Below are 25,867 nucleotides of genomic sequence, written 5' to 3' on the forward strand. Positions count from 1 at the left end.
GACATAAAGATGCACTTTTTGAGCATGAGAAGTGAAAACAAATATTATCGGTCCGACAGCCGACGGGGGGCTCCGACATGGCTGAATTTATCAGAAGCGCCGCACCGATATCGGATGTCGGTAGGTGGCAATGACAAAAACAGCTGCAGGAGGGTGCCGTTGGCATTAAGTCCGCTTTTTTGCGTTATCTATCGTTTTTTAGTAATAATTATTTATTATATTCATAAATAAATACAGAGAAACACATATATGTTACATTTTACTTCCTTCCGACATCCGATATCGGATCGGACAATGTGAAAACGCTCTTAGCTTGGTCTAACTCTAGAAAGTTCTCAGTGCATGTTTGAATTTTTCCCATACAAGTTTACGCCTTAGTAATAGTATATTTACTGGCATTCTTTAAGCACTTGCAGTGATTTCCTGAACAGCTCCTGCTGCGCGCGTGCGTGCTTTATCTCCAGCTCCGCCAGATCTATGAGGCTGTAAAAAAAGTCAGTTATGTACCAGTTATGTAGCCAGTATGTACAAGAGTTAAAGGATTTTAGACCATGTATACAGAGGCAGGCGTGGCTCACTCCGCGATTTCGTCGCGGCGCAACAAGTAGCTAAAAGTACATCCGTCCCACACCAATTTTGGTGGCTAGCCATAGGCCGCGCGTGGCGCTTGCGCCACCTAGCGGTCATATCTGTCCTGATCGTAACAGACGCGTTTTGTTAGAGTGAATCTTCTTATAGTACTATTATTTATACTGTGACAGGTTAAATTCCATTTTAGAATGACAGCGCTGGTGCTTCGTTTACGGAAATACCCCGCTTGCAACGAACGGACGGTCATGGGCGCGACAACTATATAATTATGCGTATTTAAAATTCTTTGAATGTAGTTAGTATTGTTTTAAAAATAAAAATGAAGTCTTCTTTCAGTAAAATTTCCTATCTGCCGTCTGGCAAAAAAGAGTAGCAAATAAAAAGTGGCAACACTGTAGTGTCGTCCCTTTCAAATCAATTTATATAAGGAAACGGGACGACACTACAGTATTGCCACTTTTTAATTTTCTACTCTTTTATTTAAAGTACTTCCCCCCCCCATGTGGCAAAGTCGTGGGACGCCCTATACATGTGCTAAAGAAAATAATAAAGTTGAAAATACCTCTTCTTGAAGGCAGCGACGCGTCTAGCTCTGAAGTCGATGAGTTCTTCCCGGGCACGCGCAGATAGTTCTTCAAACCGCGCGCACGCCGCCGCCTGGGCTTGCTCGGCCTTATTAAAACAAACAAACATACCAGTTATATCTAGGGATTCTAGGGTAATCCATCAATTACTGGCCACTGTTTAATAACTGGCCACCTTATAATAATTATGCACTACATCTGTAGCAAAACAAATCCGTACACGGCGGGAAAAAGTTGATAACTCGAGATATTCTACCGAAGGAATTTGAACTTAAAATATTTTTTTTTTTTAATCCTTTTTTTTTAAGGGGTTTTGTCACGCAGTGACAATGTCACCCCCGTAATGAGATCTAATAGTAATAATGATGTAGTAGTGAAGTATTACCTTCACCACTACATCACATATAAGTATAGTTTGCACATCAACCTGGCCTCGTCTGATAGTGGCGATGCCAGGACGATGTTGCAACTACCTATGTTGGTAGATTTAATAAATGTCATGTCACTCCTCAGCGCCTCATTACGGACACATTCCATCAACACATGGTGAACATCTTCTATTTTATCGCACTCTTGGCAATTTGGTGAAGCCGCTAGTTTCATCAGGTGCTTGAATTTGTTTGACGGAATGTGCCCGGAACGAAGTCTGAGGAGTGATACTACCTGTTTCCTGCTAAGCTTTTTGTCAAACCAGGGGACCTGAGGGGGCTGACATTGAAAAAATAAAATTACATAAGGTTTAAATATCATAATTTTTTTTCCCGCGAGTTATCAACATCTTCCCGCCGTGTACGGAAATATGATTTTGATTTCTGTGAAAAATATGCCTCCGGGCGGCTACAGGCTACTGATAATAAAAATAAATCAACCAATTAAGTGTATAAGCGTGCGTTTACCTCTTGGACCTCCTGGGGCTTAGTGAGCACAGAACATATCGTGAGACATTAATACACACACACAAACATATCATTATAGGGTAATACGCCAGTAACTGGCCACCGGCCAATAACTGGCCACCCTAAACTAAAAATGAATTCTATTCACCAATAAACAGAATTCATTTTAGTATGTTACAATAACTGGCCAACCTTCAATAACTAGCTAATTTATACTAAAATGAATTATGTTTATAGGTGAATAGAATTCATTTTTAGTTTAGGGTGGCCAATTACTAACAGGAGGCCAGTTACTGGCGAATTACCCTATTCATTAAATCAGGCTAGTACAGATGTAGTGCTAAATTATTTTCCATCGTATTTTCACGGAAACTTACGAACGTGTCTTGCTATTTCAGTCAGTCTCGGTACAAAAAGTACTGACGTTGACTGAAGTAGCATGACAAATACGAACGTTTCCAAGAAAATACGATGGGAAAACAATTATGCACTACATATGTCCTTATTTTCAAAAAACACTTTTCTATTTTAACATTTAAATATTTTAACGTTAGGTTTTACTTGAAATATGGTTTTAATCAACTTCTTTGATTTCATGTTCATTACAATAAGGTAGAACATTAAATATACATATAAAAACCATTTGACCAAAATTTATGTATACAGACAAGATACCGTGAATAATTACAATCCATCAAATCTAAATACATATTGGAGCTTATAACCGCTGCCTACCACGTGGATATTTACAATGTATCTAGATTTTTGAAGTGAACACTTCTTTAGCGGCGCTGTGCACTTTTTGTGATGGGGAAAAAATGTTAAACTCGCGACAGGTCACGTGACTGTAAGATTCGTAAGACGTAAGACGGACACGTGACCTGATCGAAAAACTGTTACAATGTCATTGAGTTTTCACTTCTGCCGGCACTCCCGGAGTGCAACGTTGTTTTTTTTTTATGTGATAGTCAGCAAACGAGCAGATGAGCCGCCTGATGGTCGCCCATGGACATAAGCAACATCACAGGAGCCACTTAAGCGTTGCCGACCCTTGTTACAGCCTAAATTTAACTTACATATAAACACAACGCACACAAACACAGCAAAAGTCGGTACTCAGTATTCCCTGGAGGGATGCACATGTTAAAAATATTTGTATCTTCTTCCTCGCGTTATCCCGGTATTTTGCCACGGCTCATGGGAGCCTGGGGTCCGCTTGACAACTAATCCCATGATTTGACGTAGGCACTAGCTTTTACGAAAGCGACTGCCATCTGACCTTCCAACCCAGAGGGGAAACTAGGCCTTATTGGGATTAGTCCGGTTTCCTCACGATGTTTTCCTTCACCGAAAAGCAACTGGTAAATACAAAATTCCACCAGCGGTTAAAAATATTTGTATGTATGTATATAACTCACAGCGTGTACATCTTTGTTCTTAGCCCTGGCCTTTTCGAGGTTCCTGTTAGCGGCTTCATATGCGGCGAGACACCTGAAAAATATTCATTATGAATGTCTGTATCCTTAGGTATTAAAAAAAAAGTAAGCAAAATCTACCCTCAAATGGCTCCTTAAGCCAGTTGAGGGTAGATGAAAACATTACATGATCAAATAATGTACATTAAAGTCAGGTCGTTCAGTGACTGATCCAGGCGGTTTTGTATTTGGTTAGTTAACCAATAACTGTTATACCCGAAAATTTCCTAAGGGCCTCCCCAGCTCCCCACACTAGCGTCTTTTGAGCGTCAGCGTCTAGCAGCGCTATGGACAATGGCGTCGCTGCGCAGTGGCGCCAACGTTGCGTCGAGCAGCAGCCATAGAGTTGACTAGACGCGGACGCTCGGGAGACGCTATTGTGGAGTGGCCCTAAAACTTTAGCCTTTTGAACGCCGCGCGTATCGTGCGCGGCGCGTCATCGTGAACCTTGCTGGAATGCACGAAGGTTGATATTCGGCTGTAGCCGAGCGCGTCAGTTGACGTCTTTGACGGTCGAAAGATTAGTCTTGTATTTACCTCAGTCTTCTGACAAGGACAGCTTTGGCAGCGTGAGCGTCTCTCATGTAGTACCGAAGAGTATCAGCCAGTTTCAGGTCCTGGTCGGACGCCATGCGACCCTCGATCTTCTGTATAAAGAAATAAATGTCATATTCGCATGTACAGTCATGATTAGAGATGTAACGGATAGTTGTTTGGCCGGATACGGGATACCGGATGTTCGGTATCCGACCGCAGAATCCCTTCTCGTCTCGCTCTTACTCGTCTCGTTTCACCGTCTCCGATTGGGTCTTCGGCGAGACTGCGAGAGGCTCTTGACAAGTGTGTACAGCCGGCATGAAACTTATCGGGTGATGTAGCTAACTTACCCGGCACTTATCAAAGGTGTCAGCAGCCCGAGTGAGGAAGCGCTCTGTATGCGGCTGCTCTCTGGTGGCTAGTTGGGTTATGCATGAAGATAACTTTATGTGAGCGTCGGCCACCTCTGAAAATAACAGTTTATGTAAGTTCTAGGGTAATTCGTCAATAACTGGCCACTGTTTAGTAACTGGCCACCCTAAACTAAAAATGTATTGTATTCACCTACAAATATATATATTATGTGTTCCGTACTCTACGTCAGAGATGTTCATTGAGAGAGTAACGCGATCGGTGACCGATAGATGCCGCTAGCGTCTATGTAGTCGCTCCGCCCCACGCCGTGACGTTGTTCCGCTTCCCCTCACTGCAATCCGTTGCTCGCTTCCCGCGACTCGCCGCCACCATGTCATTGTTTCGTCGACCGTCTGACCGATGGTCCGCAAATATTTTTTTGCGTATATTTTTGCAGCATGGTGTTTTAACATTTCCGATCCAAAGCTCGGTCGATTAAATAGTGAGATATAGCAGAGATCGCTACTACATATTAGTCTTTTGGCGGTCTCGCGATCGAAGTCATCGAACGGTGCTTTTCGATTCTACCCACTTTTTTATTGCTAAATTAATTTTCACATTCCATGCTGCTAAAATCGTTACCGTTAACTCGCATTTTCGAGATCGAAGTAGGAAGTGCGTCAGTGGTTTTCGTTAACAAGTGGTAACGCAGTCGCTCCGCATCGGAGAGGGAACGTGCGGTCATCGTGCCGACGGCGGCGGGGGCGGCGCCCGGGCGGCGCGGAGGCGGGCAGCCTGCGCGCGCCGCTGCCGGGTGCCGCGCTTCGCCGATAAGGAGGTTTGGATTGTCACGAACCATCCGGTGAGCCAGTTTAATGATATTCTAATTTTATTGGCGTTCAGAAGTTACTTCGACACTAAAGGACGGTTCTCGGGCAGGTCGTATTAACCTGGGAGTACCTCGTGTCGTTAGCTGCGACGCGACCGGGGCTCCCCTGTCCCGCCCGGGCCCCGGCCCCCGCGCGCCGTCGACTTTCTTCTGCTGTCGTCCAAGGTGACCCCGAGGTGTCGCGGTGCGGGGTCCGCGGGACGCCCATTCCTGTTGCTGCAGTCGCGATGCGGACGCTTCCAGTCCGCGAGAGCAGTCGCGGTGCGAGCGCTTTCAGTACGCGCCCGCTCCTGTCCCGCGCCCGCTCCTGTTGCTGCAGTCGCGGTGCAGACGCTTCCAGCCCGCGAGAGCAGTCGCGGTGCGGACGCTTCCAGGCCGCGCCCGCTCCTGTTGCTGCAGTCGCGGTGCGGACGCTTCCAGTCCGCGGGACTCCGAGAGACGTCTCACGCCCGCTCCTGTGGCTGCGGGCGCTTCCAGTCCGCGGGACTCCGATAGACGTCACACGCCCGCTCCTGTGGCTGCGGGCGCTTCCAGTCCGCGGGACTCCGAGAGACGTCACGCGCCCGCTTCTGTGGCTGCGGGCGCTTCCAGTCCGCGGGACTCCGAGAGACGTCACACGCCCGCTCCTGTGGCTGCGGGCGCTTCCAGTCCGCGGGACTCCGAGAGACGTCACGCGCCCGCTTCTGTGGCTGCGGGCGCTTCCAGTCCGCGGGACTCCGAGAGACGTCACACGCCCGCTTCTGTGGCTGCGGGCGCTTCCAGTCCGCGGGACTCCGAGAGGCACACGCCCGCTCCTATTGCTGCGGTCGCGGCGCGGGTGGATCGCGGACCTCTCGATCCCGTCCTGGCGCCAAGGTGAAGGCGGACCGCTTCTGCGTCCCGACTGCTCGAATGGAAGGAAGGTAAGTTACGTGGAAGCAGTGGAAACGCTACGAGTACAGCGACGATCGCCGCGTTGGTTGCCGTCCGTCATGACGTCGCTGGTTACCTACGCGCCGGTGGTGGCCACCACGATCGCGCCGCCGAGGGCAGCAGTGTCACCGTGATGATGCGTGCAATTACGAGCCAGCCATCGGCGCCTCCCGTGCGGGTAACGTCCGTCACGCGCACCGGCGCCTGTCGAGCTGGCCGCCACGACGGCGCCTCTCGCCTCACGCACCTGAGCCTGGCGACGGTGGCCGCCACGATGGCGCCGCCCGCTCGATGACTCTGCCCGCCACGATGGCACCGCCCGCCTCACGACGCACCAGTGCCTACCGAGCTGGCCGCCACGATGACGCCTCTCGCATCACGCACCGATGCCTCCCAAGCCGGCGGCGGCGGCCGCCACAACGGCGCCGCCCGCCACGATGGCACCACCGCCTCGCGCACTGGCGCTTCTCGAGCTGGCCGCCACGATGGCGCCTCTCGCCTCACACCAGTGCCTCCCGAGCCAGGCGGCGGCCGCCTCACGCACCGGTGCCTCCCGAGCTGGCCGCCACGATGGCGCGTCTCGCCTCACGCACCGGCGCCTCCCGAGCCGGCGGCGGCGGCCGCCACGATGGAGCCGCCCACCTTACGCGACAGCGCCTCTAGAGCGGGCCGCCACGATGGGTCCTCGCCTCACGCACCAGCGCCTCCCGAACCAGTGGCGGCCGCCATGATAGCGCCTCTAGCTTCACGCACCGGCGCCTCCTGAGCGGCGGCGGTTGCCATGATGGCACCGACAATCACGTCGAACCTGTCCACCGATGCTGCAACCACGACGATGTCGTCCCTTGCAATGGCGCCCATGTTCTGTTCGCAAGAATACCACCGCGAACTTACCTGCCGCCGATGCTGCCTACCAAGCTGCGCTGGGCGCCACAGTATCAGTTTTGTCCTGTCCACATGGTCCCATTGAGGTACGCAGGCGCCTATAGCTATGGTGCCATAGCACGAACAGACCGCTAAGCTTTTGGTTTCGGTTAAGGAGTCCTCCGGCGACGGCAGACAAGGTCGTAAGGAGCCTCGTCCTAGCGTGGCTCGACTGCCCGGAGTTGAAAGCGGTAAGATATGTCGATACTCAGAGGAAAATACGTCGTGTTCCCGGGTTTCATAAAGGTGCTGATCGACGTAGGGCCGTGCCGCTTCGAGGTTCCTATGACTTCTCGAGGCCATGGAGTGATCCAACCGAAGAACAGCTAGCGACAAGGCCCTGTGCGACCGCTCAAAACCGAGGTGAAAGGCATCGAAAAGGTCTGCAGACTTCACATAATTATCTCTGCTTGCCCGCGCTCTCCAGCTTAAGTTCCGTCTTACAAAGACGAACTCGTGCGCCAAGCCCATAATAAACAAAATGGGACAAATAAACCCGCTGCGCCTGAACAAGCTTGAGTTTCCGGTGTTAAGAGAAAGGGGCCAGGAGGACTCCAGCAGTTTCCATCTGTCTGTCTTTGACTTTATCGAAACAGTTTTGTTACGCAAGCGCTAAAATCGATTTTAGACTTGATTTCATTAGTTCGATTTCCTTAAAAGCATGCTACCATACCCCTATACTAGCTCGATATAGGGTGTTTCTTCGGGTAAAGCGAATTAAACTATCACGCTCCTAGACATCACGTGGGACACGCGGCACAACACCCCGATTGAAAGTTTTCTTTTTCACGACATACAGGCCTGCCTTGCTGCCGAGTTTCTCGCAGAAATGAGACTCAATGCCTCCTGTTCAGTCTCAAACTCGCAAACTTTAGTTCATGGAGGAAGGTGACACCTTCGCAGTCCCCAGCAACACGAAGCTGCCGAAAGCCTCGCGCCACTTTCTTCCTCATCTTATGCAAGCAGTCCGTTACAACCTCCAATATTGGTAGACAATGTACGAGGTAAGGCCCTTACAGTGAAGAGTAACCGTTAACGGGCCACATCTGCAGCGCTGACGACAGAAGTGTAAACATACAACCGCACCACTACAGTATACATAAAACGACGGCGACACCACATCCCCTCCGTTACCACGGCTGTCGCAAAAACTGCTGATGCCAGCAGATCGTCTACAGGTCGCGCTGGTTCCTTGCTACTTACCAGGTCGGTACAACCCCCGAGGGCGACGGTTTATCAAGAATTCACTGCGCGCCCGAGTGGCAGCTACGCCCAGAAGCCGCCGAGACTATCTGCGCCTGATAGGCGCCTTGTTGGCCAGCCTCCGATTTCGAGAGCCTTCGCACTGTGTCACGGTATTTCTTAACAGACTCTTTGAACTGCTACCACGTCTCTTCTGGCAGCTGCCGGTAATACGACTTGGTATGGATGTCTCCACCTCCCAGCCTAGTCTGCTCTCTGTGACGGCGTGATAAGGAGAGCCTTCACGCAGCTGTGGTAAGCTTGCAATTTACTGGCGGTCCTAGTGAACACAGCGTCAGACCGCCCTCCCGCCCGCCCGACCGCCCTCCTGTCAGATAGGACGCTCCAACACCGAGCTGGCGTGACTGGCGCATGCATGCAACATGCCAAGGGCTAACGCTACATAGCGAACGAGACGCAACTCTCTAGGCCGCCTGTACGCCCACAATGTAGAAATGGTCTTCATGGTGCATCAAAAATAAGATCGACTGCCAGGTACCTCCAATATCCAGTGAAGTAGCGAGCTATCTCAGACATATATTTCTATTGCCCATGTTAGCTTTCAGAACGAGACTTGTTCATAAGCCTGTAACAACGCCATTAATAGCGAGACCAGCGCCTCCCAAACCACCAGCTTGGGACGCGAGAAATCTACTTGCCCTAATTTGAATAGCCCTACAACGTACCTATATAGAAGAGCTGCCGCATTTTTACTGTTAGCATCAGGCCGCAGGGTCAATGACCTTACTCTACTATACTGTAGCCCGGGCAATTACATAGATAACGTTCACGCTATTATTTTGTGTCCGAAATTCGGCTCTAAACCAGATAACGTGTCTTACCGATTGGACTCTTAGAAGCTCCGGAATAAAGTATAGACCCAGTAAGTAGGTAGTCTGGGTACGTCAACTTGTGAGAATTACACAAAATGTTAGGGGACACTGCGCTTTCAGCCACAGTCTCATCCAAGCCGGCCTCGCTTAAGATTGCTTTCGATCCACGATGTACTTAATCACTAAATTGGCTGGAAATCTATCCAATTAGCGATATTTTGGCTTAAGTTAATTGGGAACATGACTCTTCTTTAGACGATTCTATCGCCGAGATTCTGCGGATTGGATGCGATTTCGAATGAGAAATCTCTCAAACCAGTTTAACGTCAGATTCGAACCTGGGATTACAATTTAAATTCACAATTTCCTGTAATGCATCATTATAACGAGTCACTGTGATTTCATGGGTTGCAATAAGGCGTATATATTTATTCTTTCTCTGAGTTCTATGACAGTAGGTGTAGCCCTAACGCTTGCGCGCCCGCTGACTCGCCGCCAGGAGATAATAAACAGGTCTCAATGAACATCTCTGACGTAGAGTACGGAACACATAATATAAAAATTTTAAATTGATATTATGTTTCCTTCTACGTCAGAGATGTGAGTAATGCCTTCCTGGCAGGCTACTAGGCTACTTTTATGCCGACGGTACTTCTCCTCAACAATGACATGGTGGCGGCGAGTCGCGGGAAGCGAGCAACGGATTGCAGTGAGGGGAAGCGGAACAACGTCACGGCGTGGGGCGGAGCGACTACATAGACGCTAGCGGCATCTATCGGTCACCGATCGCGTTACTCTCTCAATGAACATCTCTGACGTAGAAGAAAACATAATATCAATTTTATTGGAAGGTAAAAATTTTATATATTTTTAATTTATTTACCCAAAAGGTCATAAAGGCTCAAAAACAAAATTTACAATATCGCCAAACTGTAACCAGTTTGTTGGCGAATGAAGCCAACAAACTGCAGACTGCTATTTATTTTAGTATTTAAGGGTGGCCAGTTAATAGCCGGTGGCCAGTAATTGACGATTTACCGTATAACAAATATAAATGCCCTCCCATATTGTGTCAGGTGACAAGCAAAATTACTAATTACTAAAAAAATATTAAACAAAAATCAACCTTATTTAGGTATTAATATGGTTCACTATGGCTATTAACATGTGGTAGTAATTAGTGAGTTTTGCTTGTCACCTGACGATTTGACCTTTAAATTTTATTTATCTGCCAACCAAGAGGCTAGTGTTAAACGAGTGTTAAACGTACGTAAGCGTACTCTTGACTTATTCTCACAAACAGAACCGAAATTCCTAGCCACGGCAGCCCGCTATCTAGAGTCAATATCTACGCCCACAACTATTAATATTAACAATTAATTAGGTAAATTTAGTGATAAGTCTATTATAATTAGTTTTAAGTACATATGTTTGTAACCCATAACTTGCATGTTTGGTTTAACTGTCAATGTAAAGTTGGTTAAATAAATAAATACCATATACAACAATAAGTACCATATACAAAAAAAGCATAGGTATATAAACATTACACATGCAGTTTGAGCGTAGTGATGCATTTGCACCACGCATAAACTTTCACAAGTTTCTGTGGCGCATCTTAGTTTTAAGTTGTTTGTATTATGTTTTTGTGATGTGTAAATAAATTAAAAAAAAAAAAAAAAATATCGTATGTTAAGAACAGTGGAATTTCGAGCGTTGCGAGGGCTAACCAAACTTTGCTACCGAAAATTTTCACCACACCAACGCGAGAAAAATACTAACTGTAAATACCTATTACATATCAAACCCAAATGAACGTAATTAAATATTTAGTATTCAAAATCATCGCTTTAGACAATTTTACCGGCCAACATGAGGAAACGACTCAACATTTATTAGTTTGACACTCCTGTGAACAAAATGTAACTTTCTCATCAGTTTTTGAAAAATAGTGTCTTAAAATTTGTCTACCTTTATATTTAGAAGTCATACGATCCACCTTAGCAACAGCCTCCTTCAAGTGCGTATAATACTCCAGTAGGAACGTGGTCTCCTGTTCAAAGAAATCGTTCACGTCTCGCACTGTCGCGCCGAGGTAGATATCGTCTATAATTGCCATTTAAGTCTAAATACTATCATTATCATTATCAACATACCTTTATGTTTAGAAGTCATGCGATCCACTCTAGCGACTGCCTCCTTTAAATGCGTATAATACTCCTGTAGGAACGTGGTCTCCTGTTCGAATAAAATCGTTCACGTCTCGCACTCGCGCCGAGGTAGATCTCGTCTATAACTGCCATTTTACTCTAAATACTATCATTATCGACATACCTTTATGTTTAGAAGTCATGCGATTCACCCTAGCAACAGCCTCCTTCAAATGCGTATAATTCTCCTGTAGGAACGTGGTCTCTTGTTCGAAGAAGTCATTTACGTCTCGCACTGTCGCGCCGAGGTAGATCTCGTTTATAACTGCCATTTTACTCTAAATACTAACATTATCGACATACCTTTATGTTTAGAAGTCATGCGATCCACCCTAGCGACAGCCTCCTTCAAGTGCGTATAGTACTCGTGTAGGAACGTGGCCTCTTGTTCGAAGAAATCTTCCACTTCTCGCACTGCAGCGCCGAGGTAGATATCGTCTATAATTTCTATTTTACTCTAAATACTAACATTATCGGCATACCTTTATGTTTAGAAGTCATGCGATCCACCCTAGCAACTGCCTCCTTCAAGTGCGTATAATACTCCTGTAGGAACGTGGTCTCCTGTTCGAAGAAATCGTTCACGTCTCGCACTGTAGCGCCGAGGTAGATCTCGTCTGTCGTTGTTGTCATTGACCGGACCTGTTAAAGAAAAAATAAAGGTATAAGGGACGAAATTACATATTTATGGCTAGGGTGAATCGGTTGTGAAAAATATGTGACGTTTTCAACCAAAAGGTACCACATAGTCGGTTGTCGATAAGGTTGATTTCAAATTGAAGCTATGTGGAATAGCGCCTTATTGACAACCGACAATAAGTACCCTTTTGATTGTGAATGACACATAACTGAAAATATGAGCGTCTCCTAGCCTAGCTAGTCCTGTAGAACAATATATTTGTGCCGCAACAGATAGTTTTAGAGGCGAATAGATTATAGAATAAATAGTGAAGGAATAGAATTAACAGCAGACATCTCCATTGACCAAAACGCTTAAAAAAACAAAACAAAAAACACCAGTCCGATACAGATATTGATAATAAAAATCTGTGTTGGAAAAATCATTGCTCTAGGGTCAAAAAGTGAGAGTAGTTTCAAAGTTCAAGTTAAGTTAAGAATACAATATGATATTCAGCACCATGGTTATGACTTGATGAGGTATATCTTGGCGCACGAAGGGGCGAGACGTATATAAAGTCGAGGCAGGCATGGCTATAAATAAACAGTATAATGGCTCACCAATGTCGCGATGAGGTTATCTTGGCGCGCGAATGAGAGAGTCCCTTATAAACTCGAGGCGGATAAGGCTGTAAATAAACAGTATGATGGCTCACCAGCGTCGTGATAAGGTGTATCTTGGCTCTCGGCTTGGCACAGACGTCTCTCTCGTACTCGAGGAACACGCCTAGGTGCGAGTCGTTATAAAAGCCGAGGCAGGCATTACCTATAAGAAAACAGTATGATACTCACCATGGTGATAACTTGATGTGGTATATGTTGGCGCGCGAAGGGGCGAGGCGTTTCTAAACTCGAGGCAGTCATGGCTATAAATAAACAGTATAATGGCTCACCAATGTCGCGATGATGTTATCTTCGCGCGCGAAAGGGAGAGTCCCTTATAAACTCGAGGCGTATATGGCTCTAAATAAACAGTATGATGGCTCACCAATGTCGTGATAAGGTGTATCTTGGCTCTCGGCTTGGCACAGAGGTCTCTCTCGTACTCGAGGAACACGCGTAGGTGCGAGTCGTTACGAAAGACGGGGTGCGAGGCCAGTCGCTGGAGGAATACTTCGTGCATGGCGACTGTTTTCTTGAACGTGGCCAGGTATTCACTGTGAAGCACCAAAAGGTGTGACAAATAAAGTCAAGAAATATTTCGTTTTATCCTATTATTTAAGCAGTGCTCCTATGCAATCTTCACCACAAACACTTTCTTCTTCCTGGCATTATCCTGGCATTTTGCCACAGCTCATGGGAACCTGGGGTCCGCTTGACAACTAATCCCATGATTTGACGTAGGCACTAGTTTTTACGAAAGCGACTGCCATCTGACCTTCGAACCCAAATGGGAAACTAAGCCTTGTTGGGATTAGTCCGGTTTCCTCACGATGTTTTCCTTCACCGAAAAGCAACTGGTAAATACAAAATGACATTTCGTACATAAGTTCCGAAAAACTCATAGGTACGAGCTGGGGTTTGAACCCACGACCTCCGGATTAAAAGTCGCACGCTCTTACCGCTAGGCCACCAGCGCTCTCCCGCACCCCACCACAAACACCTACCTAAAGAGGTACTCTCTTAAAATATGATTCTTGGACAAATTGGTGGTTGTAGTATAAAATGATGTAGGATGCAACTGAGCCATTCTGCTCTTGGAGTAGCATTTAACAAGTAAAATTGCACATATGTGTGGTGACGTCACACTATTTGTAAACGCTTTATAAAGTGGTGTCTATTTTCCTGAAGAAAGGCCAGGTCAAGAGCACCCTAAACCGGCGAGCGTGTATGAGGAATGTTATGAAAGTGAAGGAAGCGAAAGAGGTATGTCAGGATCGTAGCAAGTGGAAATCCGTGGTCTCTGCCTACCGCTCCGGGAAATAGGCGTGATTATATGTGTGTTTTTAACAGTGAATCAGTGAGGAGACGGAAAGAGCAAATAAACAGCATTTGAGTGCCACGATAAAAAGGCTATATAAATAAATAAATAAAAACGTATGTATTTATATTTAATCTGTGGTTCTACAAAATCAGAAGAACGTGTCCTAATATATTTACTACGACAACATTTATTTATTTTTAAGTATTTAAAAATTGCAACTCACTCTTCCAACTCCTCCTTCATTTTGAGGAACTCCTCTCGAGTCAAGGCACCTTCGCCCTCGCCGAGGCGTTGCAGTTTTTCGCGCGACGCGTCGAAGTCCGGCCGAGGGGGTGCTGGCGGTATCTGGTCAGAAATAGGAGGCTTAAGTATTTATTTTCGTTTGTTTTTAGTATTTGTTGTTATAGCGGCAACAGAAATACATCATCTGTGAAAATTTCAACTCTCTAGCTATCACGGTTCATGAGTTACAGCCTGGTGATAGACAGACGGACGGACAGACGGACAGCGGAGTCTTAGTAATAGGGTCACGTTTTTACCCTTTGGCTATGGAACCCTGAAAATAGGTAACTCGTACTTCAGAATAGTTCAGTGTTGTAATTTTTGTTTCTTTTTAATAAATACGTATAGAAGAAATTGTTACATGTCTGTAACTACTTACAATGTGATGCCTGCGAAGCCGATGGTCCTGGGTTCGAATCCCAGTAAGGGCATTTATTTGTGTGATGAACACAAATATTTGTTCCTGAGTCGTGGGTGTTTTCTATGTATATAAGTATGTATTTATCTATCTACGTATATATATCGTCGCCTAGCAGCCATAGTACAAGCTTTGCTTAGTTTGGGGCTAGGTTGATCTGTGTAAGATGTCCCCCTAATATTTATTTATTTTTATTTTATTTATTTAATGTACCCAGCGTACTGCTCATTCTCCTCATATCTGTCGTGCAGCCACACAAACTCCTCATGCTGCCGGACCACAAGGAACTCCTTCTGGAACTAGTCTTGGTGTGAATGGAGAAGTGTTGTCTACTTACAATGTACCCAGCGTAATAATAATAATAATAACCCCGCGGGGGCAGCTTGTGGCGAGCTGACGGTGAGTGGCGACACCGCGGACCCCTATTCCAGAGGGCACTGTCATCTGGCCCTCGCCTCTGTGCTTGCCTTGATTGGCCGGCCAGAGAGGAGTCGCAACAGCGGGACCTATGCTCCAGGTTGGAAGTGTAAAATGTCATAACGCCGGCGGCCTGCTGAACGGATTACCGGGATCTGGCTACCGCAGACTCACCTCTCGACAACCTCACAGCCACTCCAAAGTGTTGCCCTGTTGTCGCACTGTGCGTGCGGCCATTGCGGGGCCCACTCAATGAGTTGGCGAGTCACCACCTGTCATTTACAATTTTGAGACTGATTGTCACGGCAGGTGTCCGCTAGTCTCTCCCATAGCCCATTATCCAGTCCATCCAACTTTCAAATCTATAGCTAGTTACCTTAGTTCCCATTGCAGCACAAAAGTGCTGCACTGCAATAGTCTTTGCACCTGGCGGGGACCATCTCCGGATGTATCACATTGTGCGTTCGGGGTTGGTATCCGCCACGTGTATCCCTTTTTACTTTTTAGATTAAAGTGTCTTAAAGAGCCTCTGCGCTGTTGGCTTCGGCCCCACGTACGCCTCCCAAAGGTTCGGGATCCCATGGTCCCGAGATGTGGAAAAGACATACAAATAATAATAATAATAAAAGACGTTTATTCAAGAAGTTTGAACATAAGTACATAATAAAAGTACACGATAATGCTTACAAATTAATTGAAATGGAAAGTGGCTCAGCTTATGTCTGTGCCAAAAGGCTTTGGGGCACAGCGGCCCTAAAGACTTGCAGCAACGGACGCTGTTATTCTGCCACCGCCGTATTTGTATCTAGCTAAGGACAGTAGAAACATTTACACTATTTATTACATATAGGACAAGATAGCAAAACCAAACAATGCGCAGTGGATAAAAAAGTGCTAACTTTACAAAAGTTAAATATCTATAGCTATAGAGCAGGTCACTCAACCAAAAGTATATGTTACATTCTTTTGGAGGTCCAGTAAATAAGCCTTGCAACGTAGTTTGAAAACCGCCAGGGACTGACTGTTAACTACTGGTGGCGGCAAATTGTTCCAGCATTTAGACGCAGCATAGCGAAAACTGCCTCTAAATAACTGAAGCCGGAGTAGTGGAAGGGAGATACGCTCTTGTTGCTCACGCAAACCTTTCAACTTTCGGTTAGGCTTCCGATTCAAGTTTACGCGCGAGATAGGGTGGAATACGCGTACTGCTCATTCTCCTCATATCTGTCGTGTAGCCACACAAACTCCTCATACTGCCGGACCACAAGGAACTCCTTCTGGAACTAGTCTCGGTGTGAATGGAGAAGTGGTGTCTACTTACAATGTACCCAGCGTACTGCTCATTCTCCTCATATCTGTTGTGCAGCCACACAAACTCCTCATGCTGCCGGACCACAAGGAACTCCTTCTGGAACTAGTCTCGGTGTGAATGGAGAAGTGGTGTCTACTTACAATGTACCCAGCGTACTGCTCATTCTCCTCATATCTGTCGTGCAGCCACACAAACTCCTCATGCTGCCGGACCACAAGGAACTCCTTCTGGAACTAGTCTTGGTGTGAATGGAGAAGTGGTGTCAACTTACGATGTACCCAGTGTACTGCTCATTCTCCTCATATCTGTTGTGCAGCCACACAAACTCCTCATGCTGCCGGACCACAAGGAACTCCTTCTGGAACTAGTCTCGGTGTGAATGGAGAAGTGGTGTCTACTTACAATGTACCCAGCGTACTGCTCATTCTCCTCATATCTGTCGTGCAGCCACACAAACTCCTCATGCTGCCGGACCACAAGGAACTCCTTCTGGAACTAGTCTTGGTGTGAATGGAGAAGTGGTGTCTACTTACGATGTACCCAGTGTACTGCTCATTCTCCTCATATCTGTCGTGCAGCCACACAAACTCCTCATGCTGCCGGACCACAAAGAACTCCTTCTGGAACTAGTCTTGGTGTGAATGGAGAAGTGGTGTCTACTTACAATGTACCCAGCGTACTGCTCATTCTTCTCATATCTGTCGTGCAGCCACACAAACTCCTCATGCTGCCGGACCACAAGGAACCCCTTCTGGAACTAGTCTTCGTGTGAATGGAGAAGTGGTGTCTACTTACAATGTACCCAGCGTACTGCTCATTCTCCTCATATCTGTCGTGCAGCCACACAAACTCCTCATGCTGCCGGACCACCAAGAACTCTGACTTCTGGAACTCGGGCAGAGTAGTCTTGGTGTGAACGGTGAACTTCACCTTTTCCTTTTCACTGAGGGCGTCTGATATGTCTACCTGTTGACAGTTGAAAATGATGCTAATTAATTTTTCCTTGCTTTTAAACTAGAGATGCACCGGATATTCTGGGTACTATCCGGTATCCGGGCTATCGGCCATTATTTTTATATCCTGCCGAATACCAGATAGTGACATACTATCCGGCCGGATACCGGATAGTAACTTTGCTTGATTTCTGAGTAAACAAAATTGTATCTAAGAAACAGTCATGGTCAATCCAGTATCCGGCCTATCTGGCCATTATTTTAATATCTGGCCAAATAACAGATAGTGACGTACTATCCGGCCGGATACCAGATATAGCAACTTTGCTTGATTTCTGAGTAAACAAATTGGATCTAAGAAACAGTCATGGTCAAGGTTTCTTCTTCTCTACAACAGTGTCCCCAGCTGTCAGTGATGGTATGGACATGGTGGGGGCTGAGAGGGGGTTGTGATTGGTTCAACTTAGAGTGTTGAAACTCACCAATAAGCTGTTGTCAGCGAGCGACACATTCTCGCTAGGTTTCTTCTTCTCCACAACAGTGTCCCCAGCTGTCGGTGATGGAATGGACATGTTGGGGGCAGAGAGGGGGTCATCATTAGTTTCTTCCACGCAGTCCTGAAATATACATACATGGTTAGTCAGATTAGAGTAAGAAGATTATTATATTATTTATTGTTGTTGTCCTATGGCACCCCAGAGATGCAAGCCTTCACAAGCTCGCGCCACATCTTCCTATCTTCAGCGACCCTTCTGACCTTGCTCCAGCTCAACCCGACCACTAATTTGTGACAGACCGCTGCCAGGACGGAGTGTGCCCTTGGCCACGGCTTCTGTCTGGCTGTTTCAATATGGGTCAGCTTTGGTCATATAACAATCCTATTAGAGTTCAGTAACTATGCACCCACTTTACAATGACAAAGAGTGAGAGTGCAAAAAATTAAAACACCATTTAACCTCCTTATTCCAACACATTTGGGCATCATACCCATAGTTCTCAAGAAAGGTTTCCAAATTTACATAGTTACAAGTTACTCTGCCCTAACCTCATCCTGTCCAATGTGATTTTTAAGGACATATTCCATTTTTAGCAAGTTATGAATAAAAAGCCGGGATATGTTGAGGTTACAATGAAAATTCTATTTTTTTTACTTTAAATCAATTGCTCAATTTCAATGGCTTAGGGCTGATTTAGACGGCGCGCCAACTCGCATGCGATTTTAGTTACATTGGACAGTTGGTTATGTTAAATTCAACCGACCGATCCAAACACTCAATGTAATGAAACTCGCATCGTCTAAATGAGCCCTTAAATTGAGTATGGTGGGCAGGACGGGGCTAACCTCAGCCACAACAAAAAAAAACAATTGGCTGCCCCAATATTTTTCAGAGTAGGTTGAATTTAGAACAGGTTAACCCTGCTTTAATTTGATACCAAAACAGTGTCTGATAGTATGCATTACATTACCAATGTTATCAGCAATGTCAAATAATACTCCTTATTGTTCTACATACATACCAAAGACATATTAAAAGCTACACACTTTAGCATTTTATAAAGCTAAATAAAACTTCCTTAAAATTCACAACTAGTAACTACACACGCCGACTCTGACTGAGTACTAGAACTGATCTCTTTTTTGCGCTCTCAATAGCAAAGATACTTACTTTTTCAGCGCAGCAGTTTCACTAATTAACGAATTATGGTGTTAACGACCTAAACATGAAGTAGTTAGCAGCATTAAGCCGGCAGAGCGCATGAAACAACCTTGAGAACGGTAAAAAGTTGTAACATGCACCTATCCACGTCAAATTGCTTTTAAGGAGAAAAAACTGCAAAAACAACGATCTAGTATCATTGATACGTGAAAGCATTGTGAGTCATACGTGTTTGAAGCCGTATTGATAATGTTAAGGAGTATTTTTATAGCATTATCCCGGAAAACCGAGCGTTGACGCCCCCTAAACTCTAATTAGAAAATCGAGTGAAGAATCAACTGAGAATCCATGAAAAACACATGTAACTCACCATCATCTTGTTTTTAATAAGCAGAACACTGAATAGTTGGATTAAAATGTTAATTAGAACAATATTCCACGAAAACAAGAGCAAACGATTGGAATGACAGGTATTTTTATTTTTTTGTGGTTGGACTAACTTTTTAATTTTAGCTCGAAGTTAAAGGTTTGATAAAGATCAAACAGCCACAGTAAATTTTATTTAATGTCAATTAATTTGTAAATTTAATAAAAGAAGACAATTTAATGTTAAATAATTTAATTTAATGTAATATAGATATATTTAAAACTCTTGTTGTATTTCTAATCTATAAACAGAAGTAAACTTTGTAAACGTAACTTCTATTGATCGAAAATTTGACAGCAGCATTTTAGTGCTGCCAGCATGAATCAATATTTATCCGTATATCTAAGTTTTTTTAGACTAAATAATAAAATTGTAAAATACATGTATAGTAGTGATTTTTAGGGTTCCGTACCCAAAGGGTAAAACGGGACCCTATTACTAAGACTCCGCTATCCGTCCGTCCGTCCGGCCGTCCGACCGTCACCAGGCTGTATCTCACGAACCGTGATAGCTAGACAGTTGAAATTTTCACAGATGATGCATTTCTGTTGCCGCCATAACAACAAATACTAAAAACAGAATAAAATAAAGATTTAAGTGGGGCTCCCATACAGCAAACGTGATTTTTGACTGAAGTTAAGCAACGTCGGGCGGGGTCAGTACTTGAATGGGTGACCGTTTATGTTTGCCGATTTTTGCATTATGGTACGGAACCCTTGGTTCGCGAGTCCGACTCGCACTTGCCCGGTTTTTTTTTATATAAGAGGCCAACGAAGCAACGAACAGACGAAATACAACACGATGACATTTTTTTTATGAAATTCCATAGCTATAGATGGTCAAGCAAATCTTGTCAGTAAAAAAAGGCGCGAAATTCAAATTTTCTATGAGACTATATCCCTTCGCGCCTACATTTTTCAAATTTGCCGCCTTTTTCTACTGACAAGATCTGCTTGACCAACTTTAGATTAGCACCCAACACCTATTCATATTTCAGTTGAATCAAATCAAAATAAAGAATGTAGGTACATCGTATCCCATAGTCTTGCATTGTGACACAGAATAAATAATAGTACTACCGTACAGAAAGGAAACTTCCTACAAAACCGAAGTTTGACAGCGGTTCAGGGTCGAATCATGCTATCCCTTTCTAATATATGGCACTATCCCTTTCGGCTATTTAGGGTTGTCAAAATTCAAGTGATTATCTGATCTGTGGTCGTGCACGCAAAAGGAAGTCAAGTGGTGCCAACCCTAATAATTGCTCGGAGCAATGCTGAGCCGAGCGGAGCCGAGTTTGGCCGATCTCAGGAGTTTCGCACCCCTGATTGTGAGAAAAACTTACGAAACAAATCTGTTTTTCTGGGTATTTCTGCGATATTTTTGGAACTCTACATGGGTACCCCAATTTCCGCGATTTTTTATATATTGCTATCTTGTTCTATCTCAAGGAAATTTTATCTTCTATCCTGTTGTCACAACCCCAGGCCAAATTCAATACAAATCGTAATTCCTAGTCAAGTATGGAATCCCTTGAAATCCGCGTTGTTTATGAATTATTTACATAAAAATATACATTTATTTACACAAAATGGGAACACAAAAACCTGGAGAATGGGCGAATTCGCTAATAGCCAGATTCGAAGAGCAAGTAAGTAGTTCTTTATTTTTCTTAAGACATTAATGAGACCCACCCTTTCGGTATATTTTGCGTACATTTGTGATGAATTGTATAATTTCTCGTTGAGGATTCCTGGCGTCGGCTTCGAGTCAATGTCCTTTTGCCTTCGGGAGTCTTAACGGTTTATAAATATACGTAGTTTAAACATATTTGTTTTTTCATAATACGCATTAGTTGAAATCTCGTCTTTACTGAAAGAAAGCTGTGTCTTTCAGTAAAGACGAATTCCTTAGCTATTTATGCCATAAATAAATAAAAAACTTAGCTATTTATGCTTAGGATCAGTATTTTACTACATCATTACAAAGATATGACCAATGATGTGTGTTCTGAAATATGTTCTTGTTTCTAGTAAGTACAGTCACCTGCAATAATATGTTACACAACGAAGGCCGCAAAAATATCTGACACGATCTTATTTGTAGAGCCATAAGAGTATGTCACATATTTTTGCGGCCTGTGAAGAGTAACATATTATTGTACAGTAGGGCCTCGATAATATGTACTTCAAAAAAACAACCCCTGTTCGGACTCACGGAACGTACGGATTATCGTATGCTATACAGGGTGGCCAAAAAATAAGTGCATTCCCATTGCCAAGGAGGTTTTGGGATTCTACTGAGCAACTTTTACTACGGGACCAACACCGAAATCGCGTAAAAAAAATTTGGCTGTTTCATACATTTTGGCTGGTCCATTTTCTATGGGAGGCTAAATTTATTATTCGCGATTTCGGGGTTGGTAACCATAATAAAAGTTGCTTAGGATAATCCCAAAACCTCCCTGGCAATGGGAATGCACTTATTTTTTTTTTTTCACTGTGTATTATGTATAAAACAAGTTACCTGAAAAAATGTATTTAACGAGACTCCAAAATTACAAAAACAAACTAAAGTAACTTAACACTACATAGTTGTTATCTATGTGAAATAATTGTAAATTTTATTTTTTATATGGTTACCCAATTTTTTTTTTCTATCTTGAGCCTTATGAGGATATACATCAGCGGTCAAATCTACGTCTAGGACAGCATTTCCCAAACTATGTAACCATTAGTGGGTCGCCAGCGAATATGGAGTGGGCCCTGAAACTACTAGGGTGTTAATCATCATCATCATCATATCAGCCAGAGGACGTCCACTGCTGGACGTAGGCCTCCCCCAAAGAGTGCCACAATGACCAGTCTTGCGCCACCCGCATCCAGGTCGTCAGTCCACCTTGTGGATACTAGGGTGTTACCAATAATATTTTAGGCCCCTTTTTAAGACGGCCAAGAGGTGGGTCCCGAATTTTGCAGTTTTTGTTAGGTTTGTCGGAGCCTAGTCAACTTTGGGAACCACTGGCCTAGAATATTTTGCACCTATTTCTATTTCTACAAAAAAAAAGAAGAAAAAAACCATTTGATTATGGCTAGAACAGCCGATTGCAGATTTAAGTTGAGAAAAAAAAATCTATTTCTACATCTTAATCTTTTGCCTATTATTCCCAGCTGCCATACAAAACCGGCGCACAGAACCTCCACTCGCGAATAAACGAGGAACAATGCAAAGCCTGCCTCGTCCAAATCAGCAGGCATCGCTTCTCGCTCGTTATCGCCGGCCTCACCAAGATCCTGCAGCGAGTCAACGAGCTGGTACGTTCTCGCTACGCACGCTTTTCATAATTTGATATAATCCCTAGCAACAATAATAACGAGGAACAATGCAAAGCCTGCCTCGTCCAAATCAGCAGGCATCGCTTCTCTCTCGTTATCGCCGGCCTCACCAAGATCCTGCAGCGAGTCAACGAGCTGGTATGAAGTTTCGCTATGCTCGTATTTCATATAATCCCTAGCAACTCTATAATAACGATGAGCAGCAAAGCCTGCCTGGTCCAGATCAGCAGGCATCGCTTCTCGCTCGTCATCGCCGGCCTCACCAAGATCCTGCAGTGAGTCAACGAGCAGGTACGTTCTCGCTACGCTCGCATTTCATATAATCCCTAGCAACTCTATAATAACGAGGAACAATGCAAAGCCTGCCTCGTCCAAATCAGCAGGCATCGTTTCTCGCTCGTCATCGCCGGCCTCACCAAGATCCTGCAGCGAGTCAACGAGCAGATACGTTCTCGCTACGCTCGCATTTCATATAATCCCTAGCAACTCTATAATAACGATGAGCAGCAAAGCCTGCCTGGTCCAGATCAGCAGGCATCGCTTCTCGCTCGTCATCGCCGGCCTCACCAAGATCCTGCAGTGAGTCAACGAGCAGGTACGTTCTCGCTACGCTCGCATTTCATATAATCCCTAGCAACTCTATAATAACGAGGAACAATGCAAAGCCTGCCTCGTCCAAATCAGCAGGCATCGTTTCTCGCTCGTCATCGCCGGCCTCACCAAGATTCTGCAGCGAGTCAACGAGCAGGTACGTTCTCGCTACGCTCGCATTTCATATAATCCCTAGCAACTCTATAATAACGATGAGCAGCAAAGCCTGCCTCGTACAAATCAGCCCGCATCGCTTCTCGCTCGTCATCGCCGGCCTCACCAAGATCCTGCAGCGAGTCAACGAGCTGGTACGTTCTCGCTACGCTCTCATTTCATATAATCCCTAGCAACTCTATAATAACGATGAGCAGCAAAGCCTGCCTCGTCCAAATCAGCAGGCATCGCTTCTCACTCTTGTCATCGCCGGCCTCACCAAGATCCTGCAGCGAGTCAACGAGCTGGTACGTTCTCGCTACGCTCGTATTTCATAGGTCTATAGTCTGATCTTTAGGTATTTAAATAAAAGTAAACAAAATCTACCGTCAAATGGCTCCTTAAGTCAGTTGAGGGTAGATGAAAACATTACATGATCAAATAATGTAGGTTAAAGTCAGGTCATTCAGTGAATGATCCAGGCGGTTTTGTAATTGGTCGGTTAACCAATAAATGTTATAGTAGTAGATTTTGTTTACTCTTTTTTAAATAGCTAAAGATACAGACTACCTATAGTGAAACTAACCGTGAATCATTTAAAACCATTAACATAGATATCTAGGGACTGGCTTTACGGGAATAATAACGAGGCATGCCAGAGCCAGTACAGCGGTGTGACATCGCTACAACGCGATTGGTTGATGAGTTCGCATCACGCACGCGATTGGTTGATGAGTTCGCATTACGCGCGCTATTGGTCGGAACTAGTTGCGTTAAGCCGACCACTGACTAACAGGCCGCCGGACGATATCGGCCTGTCAGTTAGAACAAAAAGTTGACAGCTCCGAACAACTGACAGGCCGATATCGTCCGGCGGACTGGTAATCAGTGGGCCCCTTTAGACTGCACCATTGGCTGGAATTCGTGAGTAACACCGCTGAACTAGTACCATTTTTACTGCCCGTAACGCCCGTCCTTAGATATTATACGTCAATGTTCAAAACTGTTATCTGTCAACAGTACCAACCAACCATATCGTCAGGTGTGAACCGACCGCATACGGAGCTGGAGAAGAGCTACAGTGACAGTCTGGTCATAGTTCTGGACACGCTGGAGATATGCCTCAGTTCTCAGCCTAAAGACACCACCAAGTTTGATGAGGCGATGAACGTGAAGATACTACTGAGGGAAGTCTGCCAGTTTATCGGTAAGTACCTGAAAAAGGTACTTAAAAAAAGTATAATTATGTGTAAGTTTATGAATATAGCCTTAAAAAGTATAAAAGTGACACAAATAGACCTATAGATGTCCTCGCTACGCTCGAAAGTAATTTAACAGCCCTCACGCTTAAGGGTATTTAGATATGTGGTATTAAAACGATTTAATCATAAATTATATCAATTATTTTTGTTTCTCCAGACATGCGGAACGAGAACACAACAAGCAACACATTGCTCCGGCAGCTGGCCAGCAAAGTGCTGTTCGCACTCAGTCTCAACTTCTTCAACGCGGTGTTCAACAGGATCAGTGCCCGGTTACAGGTAAACTTCCTAATGAATGGAACGGATGACCCCTTACTGTTGGTCCAGACATGCAGAACAAGAACACAACTAGCAACACATTGCTCCGGCAGCTGGCCAGTAAAGTGCTCTTCGCACTCAGTCTCAACTTCTTCAACGCGGTGTTCAACCGGATCAGTGCCCGGTTACAGGTAAACTTCCTAATTAATGGAACGGATGAGTTACTGTTTGTCCAGACATGCAGAACGAGAACACAACAAGCAACACATTGCTCCGGCAGCTGGCCAGTAAAGTGCTCTTCGCACTCAGTCTCAAATTCTTCAACGCGGTCTTCAACAGGATCAGTGCCCGGTTACAGGTAAACTTCCTAATTAATGGAACGGATGACCCCTTACTGTTTGTCCAGACATGCAGAACGAGAACACAACTAGCAACACATTGCTCCGGCAACTGGCCAGTAAAGTGCTCTTCGCACTCAGTCTCAACTTCTTCAACGCGGTGTTCAACCGTATCAGTGCCCGGTTACAGGTAAACTTCCTAATTAATGGAACGGATGAGTTACTGTTTGTCCAGACATGCAGAACGAGAACACAACAAGCAACACATTGCTCCGGCAGCTGGCCAGTAAAGTGCTCTTCGCACTCAGTCTCAACTTCTTCAACGCGGTGTTCAACGGGATCAATGCTCGGTTACAGGTATAGTATGAATTATCTCAGGTGATTTTTTCGGGCTCGGACCCTAATCTGTTAAAC

General features: G+C 45.0%; 2 protein-coding genes across 3 annotated transcripts in view; one reads left to right on the plus strand and one right to left on the minus strand.

Moving 5' to 3' along the window:
• Nucleotides 1-325: 325 nt before the first annotated feature.
• On the minus strand, nt 326-19,552 carry LOC134803743 (sorting nexin-32). 2 transcript variants are annotated; one of them, XM_063776568.1, is made up of 11 exons: nt 19,099-19,256; nt 17,910-18,048; nt 17,274-17,440; nt 14,273-14,394; nt 13,114-13,282; nt 11,930-12,089; nt 4,434-4,549; nt 4,084-4,193; nt 3,490-3,562; nt 1,154-1,263; nt 326-483 (listed from the first exon to the last, which is right to left on the minus strand). In XM_063776568.1, the coding sequence occupies exons 2-11, from the start codon at nt 18,001-18,003 to the stop codon at nt 390-392; spliced, it is 1,215 nt and encodes a 404-aa protein (XP_063632638.1). In that variant the 5' UTR covers nt 18,004-18,048; nt 19,099-19,256; the 3' UTR covers nt 326-389. The 2 variants fall into 2 exon arrangements, with proteins under 2 accessions (XP_063632638.1, XP_063632637.1); XM_063776567.1 differs by lacking the exon at nt 19,099-19,256 and adding an exon at nt 19,460-19,552 and having other exon boundaries at nt 327-483.
• Nucleotides 19,553-20,899: 1,347 nt separating this feature from the next.
• LOC134803788 (neurofibromin) overlaps nt 20,900-25,867 on the plus strand; it is a 115,170-nt gene continuing 110,202 nt past the window's right edge. Inside the window, exons 1-4 of the mRNA XM_063776624.1 lie at nt 20,900-21,167; nt 22,687-22,830; nt 24,616-24,802; nt 25,015-25,136. Coding sequence (XP_063632694.1) covers nt 21,108-21,167; nt 22,687-22,830; nt 24,616-24,802; nt 25,015-25,136 — 513 coding nt within the window. The 5' untranslated portion in view covers nt 20,900-21,107. The remainder of the gene's footprint in view (nt 21,168-22,686; nt 22,831-24,615; nt 24,803-25,014; nt 25,137-25,867) is intronic.

This window comes from Cydia splendana, chromosome 27 (assembly GCF_910591565.1).
Source record: "Cydia splendana chromosome 27, ilCydSple1.2, whole genome shotgun sequence".
NCBI lineage: Eukaryota > Metazoa > Arthropoda > Insecta > Lepidoptera > Tortricidae > Cydia > Cydia splendana.